Here is a 9,774-nt window from a genome sequence, read left to right as displayed (position 1 = left end):
TTTGGAACTTATCAAACAGCTCTATAAAAATTATAAAATCCATTGAGAATCCATCATGACAAATTAAATGTTTCGTCAAAAATCTATCAGAAATTACAGCAGTAAATAACACATAGATTTTTTCCTCGAAACTTTGTCAGAAATTTACTGAGATTAGTTTCTTTTGATGATTTCCCATGGAAATATTTTCCATCAGAAATTTCAGATGCCTTTCCCATATGCATTTCCAACTGATAATTCCTTGGGTTTTCTCGGGATTTCCGTATGTTTCTTTTAGTGAACTACAAATTTTAAAATAGCCAAATAAGTAACTACTACGCAAAAATATAAAAATATTCAGTCATGTAGATTGTCACCTTTTCGTAAACTATATATATATATATATATATATATATATATATATGCAAATAAATAGAAAAAATCATTTGCCTTTGCGATTTGCGTTTGCGATTAACAAAAAACAACAACAAATGCTGACATATATATAAAGATATGTTAATTCTAAGGATGGTTTATATCTTGGTATCAATACAATACTAAAAGCTGAATCTAATCAACAGAGAAGCTATCCACGTTGGACTAAATAATCGACCAATAGAAAGTTTGCTTTTTGCCACATCAGCACAGATCTTGGGTATTGTTGGGTTTTTCTTTATATTTTTGATCTGTTTTGTTTGATTTGTCTAGCCCACGAAACCTAATCTGAGAAGCTGAGAAACCAAACGATGAATCCCTTCTCTTTCATGTTGTTCTTTGTCTCTATTTCTACCGTCTTCTCATCTTTCCTCCTCATACAAAAACGTTTCCCGTTTCTTCAGTCGAGATTGTCTTCTCATCTCCCGTACTTCCTCCATCTTTCATGATTATATATGTCAAAGTCACCAACAATAGATCAATCCAATTGTTTGTTTTAATTTCATCACCTAACCATGTACCAACCGTATTTGAAGTTCGGATCTCCGCCGTTCTTCTTCGCCATGGCCTCCGTGAAGATGCGAAAGGCTAGAATCCACGGTTTCTGATGTTTGGTGCGGTAAAGGAGTAGGGTTCTCGACGGATGCGGTGTCGCTGGATCCTCCGAGGAGGAATCTTCCGCCGTCGCGTCGCAAAATTGACGTGGACAAGAACAGTTCGAACCAAACAGAGGTAAAGGTGGTAGCCTTATGTTCTGTGTATATAATTGCAAGTCAAAGTTTGAGTCTTTTTTTGGTGGTGTTTTTAGGTTTAATACATTGATTTTCTCAGCAAATAGTTTGGGTTTAGGCAGAAACTGTTTGGAGTGGTTGGAGGTATAGTCATTGTAGCATCCCTATGTTGTTGCTGGGGACCAACAAACGTCATGTCGATCTGGTTCTAGCGACTTACTTTGCTAACGTGATTCGTGTTTTCTCACAGGTACTTACTTATATTACTCTAAACAGTGGCTTGAATCGATCGATTTGGTGATGCTGATTATCACCAGGAGACAAGCTTCTTCTCAGAGTTAGGGGAGCTCCGCTTGCTCTGATTCATGTCTCCTCCTCTGATCCTTTGCCTCACCTTAGTATCAAAAACACACCAATCTTTAGTCTCTCTCTCACTTTCTACAAAGATCTCACCTTTTTCGATTTTGGTTGGTGGAAAGTGACATCGTTTTAATGTTCTTGCAGGAGACATCATCTGCGCAATCAACGGTACACTGCTGCTTCCAGTGGACAGAAGCTTCAAAACTCTATAATAAGCGCTTATGAGGAAGCTCAAGATGATCACTAAACACATGGAAGCTGATATTGAAGAGAGTCTGATGTAAGTTGAGTCCATTGTTAGCCTATTCTTAGATTGGTTATGATGTTTTTGTGTGGGTAGATTTTGATTGATCTCAGTGTGAGATCATTGGATTGGTTTCCTTGCTTCAGGTTCTATCAGGCTTGCTATTGAGTGGATCTTTTACATGATTTTTTTCCAAAGCCGGAATTACCCTATTCCATATTATATCTGACTTCATAAGAAAAGTGGGCTCGATGCCACTGGATATGCCAGTGAGATGCAATGGATTGCAGGGTATTTGGTAGTCAGTAATGTGAATATGGAAGAAGGTGCCCGCTGAGTTGTTAATATCTCAGTCCTGCAATTTTGCAAACCAAGTTTAACACCAAGGTCAACAAGTTTCTTTCTTTCTTTGTCGTTTGTATATTCTGAGTTTTACCTGTGAAGAGATATGATCAGCTCATCCTTTTTTCATTGTACTATATTTGGTTGATGATTTGACGTTTCACAGGTGAAAATTACCAGGGCCAGCCGACCAGATCTTGGGAAGAAGAAACTCAGGTAGCAAGTTAAATAATCTTTTCTAATGTCGCAATATCTATATCTGTTTTTTTTTCAATTATATCACCTATCAACTAGCTTGAGTATAGGACTTCAGAAAACAATAATAATGAGGAAAAACAGCTCACTGATTACCAATAATTTTCATATCCATTTCTTCCAGAAGTAATACTCGCCCAATTATAGCATCCGAGCTTCTTTACTGGAGCTTCCTGAAGAAAAGGGCAGGACGTACGAGGCCATGGGTGTAGGCACTTAACATGTGTTCTTCCTCGCAAATGATGCCAATGTAAGTCCCATATGCTCAAGAGTTTGGTTAGGAAACTACCAGTGAGAGCAAAAGAAATGTGACTTTAAATAAGGGTTGTGTGGATATATATAATTATGATTCATACCAAGACGTGCAAAATATTTTTGGAATCAATGGCTTACATCTATTTTGCTGCAGTTATTGGCAAGGGTGCTGAATTAAATTTCCCGACAAATTTGCTAATGAGTGATATTGCTTTTTTTAACAATGAGAGACCCTTCAGTCAATGGTGTTTACCTTGCTTCTAAAGATTGATATCATCTTTTTCGTTTTGGATCATTGCTATTATTTTTTTTAGATATTATTTGAGCTCTTGGTTAAAGGTGAAACTGCCCAAGGAATGATAAAAGCAAAAGACTTGGTTTAGGCAAAGTATATGCTCTTCAGAGAAAAGTTTACTCGAAGCCATTTTGAAGAGAAAGTATATGAAGAAAGCTCTTGATGATAATTCTTGCTGATTCAAGACACCAAAGAAATAAAAGGCCCCACTACCATCCTCTAAACCCCAACAAATCTGGAGGTGGAACACATAAGAAGGTAATCTCCTATCAAATATTATCTTCCCTTGAATCAGATTTTATTAAGCTTACTTTGCTCTTTTCATTTCTTGATTCGACATAAGTGAACATCATGGTTCTCTTCGATCCGGAAACTAACAACAAGCTTCGGTCTGAAGCTCCTATGTTCAAGTTGATCAATCAATCCCTTCTATTCTGCTGGCGTTTTCATGTAAGTTACTATCTCCATTCTTCAAAGTTTCTAAAGTTTCAGTGGATAAGCTCTTACATCGTGTGTGTGTGTGTGTGTGTTTTGTTTTAGCTTTGAGAAGATATTTCACTGAGTTTGGGTAGTTATCGTTATCTTTTTGTATTAGTTACTGGTTCTTTCCGATGAGTGGAGTAGGAAGCTAAAGTGACAGGAGTCGTTCAACGGCGAAACAGAGAGGTATCTAAGGAGGAAGAGGAAGCGAGAGAAAAAAGTGAAAGGAATCTTAAACCTCCTAAGCAAGAATCTTCAAGCTTTGTGAATGTTTGGAACTGATTTAGTTCACGGAGTCACAACTGCTGTCTGAAATTGTAAGTGTTAAAGATAATAAAGACGTGTAACAAACGTGAGATGAGTTTTGTGTTGCAACTGAAAGAAGAGTTGTTTGTTTTCTTTTGCAGGAGAAGCGTCTTGCACCACAAAACATTACCCTAGACGCCATTCACAGATGTGACACCACCCTGCACATTTAAGTATCTAAGCTTTATCTCCATTTCTCCTGTTGGTAGTTTATCAGTGAATCCTTAACTCGAGACAGTACAAACCAGTTGGTAGTTTGTTCAGGACTTTCTTCAAATAGCTCAAACCAGTTGGAAAAGTGCCCATCAGCGACTACTGTAGGAGGCCGTAAGCTCCATCTCCTGAGTTTTCATAGTACATTCCATGACGTTCAAGCATATGTGATGGTTTGTTCTTTGTCAATGATATATGTTTCTGTGTCTGTCAAAACCTTTTGTCAAACTCTAATCCCGGTGAAAAAATCTTCAGTGTCGATTCTAGAAGACGCCGGCTGTAATGATGTGATCGCAGAATACTGTATCGATCAGGTGAACCAATGGTCTAACTTTACCATAGTTTTTCTCATAACTGTCATTTTCAGAGCTGAGTTGAATGCTTTGTAATGTAGTTTAAGCATAAAGAAATGGGAGTATACGTAGATAGATATTGTATATGTTGTAGCTCGCATGGGAAACAAATCAGATATGTTGTCTATTTTATTTATCATTTGTAGTAACTTTTTTAATTAATAATTATGAAACTCAAAATTTTCTACTCATCTTTTTGGAATTTTGTTAGGCAAGAAAGTTTCCATCAGTTTAAATTAGGAGTCAGCTATTGCCATGCTGTAGTAAGAAAAAGAAATGACTCGCTAAGTGCTTAACTTTCAGACTCACTAAAGCTTTGTTTATTATTCATGTATTAACATTATTTTTCTTTACTATCACTTTGTTGATAATGAGGGTTATGCAATCAATCATATGTGGGTTTGGTGAAGTCTTTGTTTAGGATAACACTAATACCACCTTGATTTAAAACTCATCTCTTTTTCTAAGTGATTGTTTAGGATCCTCATTCTCTGCTGTAAGAATGAGATCTTAATAATTAATCAACTCTGGAAAAAACAAAATAAAAACATCAATTTGTTGACAGGGTTTTTGATTTTCATATAGAAAAAGAAGATAGAAAAAGTTAGTTGTTTGTATGACACCAAAAAAATACCACTGAAATTCATATAGAAAAACAATCTAAAACTAAGAACAGACTTTAAAATTTGGTTATTTATATAACCCACCAATAAAAAAAATCACAAATAATTTCCTAACATATTGAAATGAATCTTTTTTTCTTCTAAAAGGGCATTATTGGAATGAGTCTTTAATTTTTTGTTTTTTAAATATTTTGTTTTATACGTTTGCAAGCCATAACAACCACAAGTCTTTCTCCTCACTCAAGTTACAAATCTGGGAATTAGAAAATCGAAAGTAGTAGCACATTAAGCAAGGGATTGCTAAAGTTAGAAAATTTTTATTTCACTTTTTTTTAAAATAATCTAGCATTAGTACAACACGAAAACAAGAGAGACGCAATATAAAATAATTTGAAAAAGCATATAAATTATATTAAAATTTTGACCCGTGAAAATAAGAAAAAATAGAGCTTAACCATATTAAACCATTATAAAAACCTTATTACCAAATTTAACATGACTCAACGAAACTAAATTTAAATATTTTTAAAAAGTCAATTGACGGATGTCATGAAAAATAAATAAGAGTAACTACCGAATAATGATTCACATATAATATAAAAATAAATCTTTAATATGAAAATAAATATTAACAAAATACTTAACTAAAACAAGTAAAATTAGAGAAGCAAACACACATAAAAAAGAGACATCATATTTGGATATATTTAAATAAATAATTTTACATATATTACATTCTTGATAATTTTAAAATTACTTAAGAAACTAAATTATTAAAAAATTAATATACAAATAAAACTAAAGCAAATATTTTGTAACGTCAAAATAATAAATGAATAAAAATATATTATGTTAATAAAATAGATTTTAGATTTTAAAGACTTCTAATTCATGTAATATTACAAAATTCAAAATTTGTTTATTACAATTAACATTTTACCATTAGATATATTAAAATAATATTCTAGATCGACATTCAATTATCAGTTTTCAACTATTACACGTAAAAAAATATTATTAAGTACGTTTTTTTTTAAAAGGGGGTTTTATATTTTAAGTAGGTTATTGGAGTACTTTTTCTTTGCGTGAATTTATTCGAGATGAGATTCCGATCTTTTAAACTAAGATAATTTATGTTCTATACATAATTATATATTTTTTTACATAACTCTAAAATCTCGGACTTGATTCATCATATTTTGTTAGTTAATTGTATTACATATAATAGAAATACTTACTTCAAACTAAAAATATAAAAAAAATCAAATTTAAAAATTAGTTATATATAATTTAATATACAAAAATTCACATACAAATAAAAATGATAAATGTAACAAATTTAAATATATTTTCCGCGCGTAGCGCGGAGAAAGGATCTAGTACCAATAAAAATGATATTCATTAATCAAAGCCAAAACGGATATTGGCCTAGAAGTCAAAATTAAAATTTCTGCTTTTTGTTTCTAAAAATCTTAAAAATATTAAAACACAGTTGTGGACTTGTGAACCCAAGTCTGTAAATACACTAGCAACCGATGTTACTAGTAGACTTACATGAATTATTTTTGTTTTTTTTTACGAAAAATTTCTATTATTATTGATCCCATAAAACATAGTTTTCTCCGGCCCCGAATGACATGTTTCATTGGCTTCCATTCAAGATTTGTTTTGGATGTAATTCAGCTGAAAGTGATCAACATAAACGAAATTGTTAGGCTTTCTATCAAGGTTAAAAACATTTAGGAGGAATTCTATTCAGTTAAAAAAAAACTCATTATAGATCAAAATAAAAAATCGGGTTTGAAACTAATAAATAAATATATAAAAATTTGAAACAAACAATCTACATTATTAATCAAAAAAAAATTGATAGACAGACGATTGTCTGAATCAAATTTCTCAGTAGTTTTTTTAACTTCCTTTGAGTCTTCTTCGTTATACATGCATCCAAAATTATATAAGCCTTTAACTGGGTAATTTAATGATCTAATATACCAACACCGATTTTTAAAAGTGATCGTTCCGTCCTGTATGATACCTTATCCAACATTGAAACAACAAAAATGAAGGAAAAACAAAGAGAATGTCAGCCAAATAACCAACAACAACAAAACAAAGCAAAAGATCCCTCAAAAGGTTCAAGATCCGATTGGGTTCGGTTATCTTTTCCTTTTTTCGTTTAAATTCGTTTTCTTTATCATGGAGTTTGACCGGTTGACTTTCTAGATAACTTACCGTCCAGTTTTACTCCTCGTGTAGAATAAGGCCTATTCTTATTATTAATGGGCCTTATTTTATAAGAAGAAGGGCCCATACAGTTCGTTGCAAATTTTCTTATCCGTCGGAGGTCGCCGGTGGAAGAAAAACGTCGACGATAGCCTCGGCGTGACTGGTTGAGAGTCTTTCAAGCTCTGTTGTGTGATTCGAGTTAACAGAAAATGGGACTGTTAAGCATCATTCGGAAAATCAAGAAGAAGGAGAAGGAGATGCGTATTCTCATGGTGTATGTCACATTCACAATCTTGTAAACTCTTCCGCTGATCTATATATAAACATTTCTCTAGTTTGATGATCTGGTGCTGTGTGTGTTTGTAGTGGACTCGATAACTCTGGGAAGACGACGATAGTTCTGAAGATGAACGGAGAAGACACAAGCGTGATCAGTCCAACTCTTGGATTCAACATCAAAACCATTATTTACCAAAAGTAACAACTGCTTGTAGTTTTCATGTTCTTGGTTGAGGAATAGATCATCAAACATGTTATGGGCAATGTGTTTGTAGGTATACGCTGAATATATGGGATGTGGGTGGGCAAAAGACTATAAGATCTTACTGGAGGAACTACTTTGAGCAGACTGATGGGTTGGTTTGGGTTGTGGATAGCTCTGATCTTAGGAGGCTTGATGATTGCAAGATGGAGCTTGACAATCTCTTGAAGGAAGAGGTATCAAACTTTGCAATGTGATGCTTGGTTGCTGTTTGTGATGATGATGATCTATATACAAATGGTTGAATGAGTTTTGGATACTGACTTTTGGTGGTTTTAATGGGCAGAGGCTTGCTGGGTCATCTTTGTTGATACTAGCAAACAAGCAGGATATTCAAGGTGCTCTTACACCTGAAGAGATTGGCAAAGTAAGTGTTTTGAAACTCTTATGTCTTTTTTCTAATGAATGTAAAATTTATTCAGAGAAAAAAGTTTTTTACATCAAGTGCTTCTATTTTTGATTTGTGTAAAAAACAAAAGAATAAATGAAAAAAATCAATCTCAGTCATATGAGCCTTGAATCTAAAGAGGTACTTTACTTAGTTTCAATGAGGATTAGTGGGTGAAGTGAGATATGTTTGTGTTGTACTTTGTGCTAAACAGAGTTTCATCTTCTTGCTTGTGCAGGTGCTAAACTTAGAGTCCATGGATAAGAGCAGGCACTGGAAAATCGTGGGTTGCAGCGCATACACAGGTGAAGGATTGTTGGAAGGATTCGATTGGTTGGTTCAAGACATTGCCTCCAGAATTTACATGCTTGATTAATTTTTGTGCTCCTCAAGTACCGAAGATTCACTTTTCCAGACACACCACATATAGAACCTGTCTATTTATTACCACTGTCTTGATTCTACTCAAGAGACTTCATGTCTCCCCATATTAGCTTGTCTTTCGGATTTAATTGTACCAAATGATTCTACAAACATACATTTACGTTTGAAGACAAAATCTTCTAATCTTGTTTGATTCAAAGTGACTTAACAACAAAATGATGTTTCATACATCCAAGTACAACTTATTACTGATAAGCAAATCCCAAATCTATCACCAAAGTTCTCCGTAAAGGAGAATGGTAAGAAGCATAGAAAAAGGAAAGGAAAGATCATTTCGACTTCTTTCCAACCTTCTTCTTAACAACTTCGTCGATGTACATGATGCCTTTGCCCTTATAAACTTCAGGAGGTTTGCAACTCCTAACTGTCGCAGCAAACTGATGCACCCTGTCCTTGTCGATTCCAGTGCAGCAAACCACATTGTTCTTGAAACAGAAGACACGAACAGCCGGAGGAACCGCGAGTTCAACTTCGTGACTGTAACCCAGTTTGAGGTATAAGAAACGCCCTGCTTCCTCAGCTCTGGCTTTGTATCCAACTCCAACAATCTTCAAGAACCGAAAGAACTTTGCTTCCATCTTCCCGTTTTTTTTTCCTACAAAGAATGCTCGCCACAAGAAGTACCTGTCTAAAGCAGAGAAAATGTTTTAACTTGTCTGAATCGCCAAGTTTTTTGTAAGAAAAAAGGGTTTTACAATTAGAAAACAAAAGGGTGCTTAGATCAAATCTCATAGACACAGAAAGGCAGCAGCCTTCGTCTCTCTAGTTCTCAATCACACAAAGAATCAAAGTTGACTAAACATGTCTAAGGAAGTGATGAGTTAACAAGTAAATACGTCGAACACTTTCCGTGCAATATTACGAGAAGAGTACAAATGCAAAACAAATCCAATTAACCCAATTCAAAACAACACATCTACTTCTCCCCCAATCTAATCGATATCGAAATCAAAATGAGAAAGAAGCACAAAAGATTTGCAAATGGTTCATTGCAAGGAGAAGAAAATAGCGAGGGATCCATATAGAAGAACAATATGTACCTTGATTCCGGCGAAATGAAAGGAGGATATTGCGACGGTGCTACTTGTTCGCCGGCGGATCCAGATCACTCCCCAACTCCTCCGGCCTTAAAACCTTCTTTTTATTTTGTTGAGAAGCAGATAAAATGGTTGATGTTTTTTAGGCGTGAAGAAACGACACGCTGTTTTGTTTGACATTGAGTGCTTAAGAAGAAGCCCATTGGGCTATTTTATAAATCCTAAAAGACGGATAAAACGGTTAACGTTTTTAGCCGTTAAGAA

General features: G+C 34.4%; 2 protein-coding genes and 1 long non-coding RNA gene across 15 annotated transcripts; 2 read left to right on the top strand and 1 right to left on the bottom strand.

The window, feature by feature from the left end:
- Positions 1-557: 557 nt before the first annotated feature.
- Positions 558-4,439, top strand: LOC103828395. Of its 10 annotated transcripts, none has more exons than XR_004449444.1 (10): positions 558-1,146; positions 1,396-1,785; positions 1,896-2,136; positions 2,258-2,307; positions 2,471-2,596; positions 2,756-2,846; positions 2,916-3,154; positions 3,240-3,346; positions 3,492-3,693; positions 3,784-4,439. It is a non-coding gene; the product is annotated as an uncharacterized LOC103828395 (long non-coding RNA). The 10 variants fall into 10 exon arrangements; XR_004449441.1 differs by lacking the exon at positions 2,756-2,846 and having other exon boundaries at positions 579-841; positions 951-1,146; XR_004449438.1 differs by lacking the exon at positions 2,756-2,846 and adding an exon at positions 1,223-1,289 and having other exon boundaries at positions 592-1,146.
- A 1,788-nt stretch (positions 4,440-6,227) lies between these two features.
- Positions 6,228-8,596, top strand: LOC103828394 (ADP-ribosylation factor-like protein 2). Of its 2 annotated transcripts, XM_033274720.1 has the most exons (6): positions 6,228-7,263; positions 7,300-7,374; positions 7,467-7,577; positions 7,655-7,817; positions 7,928-8,008; positions 8,268-8,596. In XM_033274720.1, exons 2-6 carry the CDS (start codon positions 7,310-7,312, stop codon positions 8,403-8,405), a joined length of 558 nt encoding a protein of 185 aa, XP_033130611.1. In that variant the 5' UTR covers positions 6,228-7,263; positions 7,300-7,309; the 3' UTR covers positions 8,406-8,596. The 2 variants fall into 2 exon arrangements, with proteins under 2 accessions (XP_033130611.1, XP_009102247.1); XM_009103999.3 differs by having other exon boundaries at positions 6,242-7,374.
- LOC108869037 (60S ribosomal protein L6, mitochondrial) lies at positions 8,552-9,705 on the bottom strand. 3 transcript variants are annotated; one of them, XM_018652997.2, is made up of 2 exons: positions 9,514-9,705; positions 8,552-9,101 (listed from the first exon to the last, which is right to left on the bottom strand). In XM_018652997.2, exon 2 carries the CDS (start codon positions 9,049-9,051, stop codon positions 8,743-8,745), a length of 309 nt encoding a protein of 102 aa, XP_018508513.2. In that variant the 5' UTR covers positions 9,052-9,101; positions 9,514-9,705; the 3' UTR covers positions 8,552-8,742. The 3 variants fall into 3 exon arrangements, with proteins under 3 accessions (XP_018508513.2, XP_018508514.2, XP_033130612.1); XM_018652998.2 differs by having other exon boundaries at positions 8,552-9,097; positions 9,514-9,679; XM_033274721.1 differs by having other exon boundaries at positions 8,552-9,129; positions 9,514-9,629.
- Positions 9,706-9,774: the final 69 nt, after the last annotated feature.

Source organism: Brassica rapa, chromosome A07 (genome assembly GCF_000309985.2).
Source record: "Brassica rapa cultivar Chiifu-401-42 chromosome A07, CAAS_Brap_v3.01, whole genome shotgun sequence".
Taxonomy (NCBI): domain Eukaryota; kingdom Viridiplantae; phylum Streptophyta; class Magnoliopsida; order Brassicales; family Brassicaceae; genus Brassica; species Brassica rapa.
This window is presented reverse-complemented; position numbering and strand designations above follow the sequence as displayed.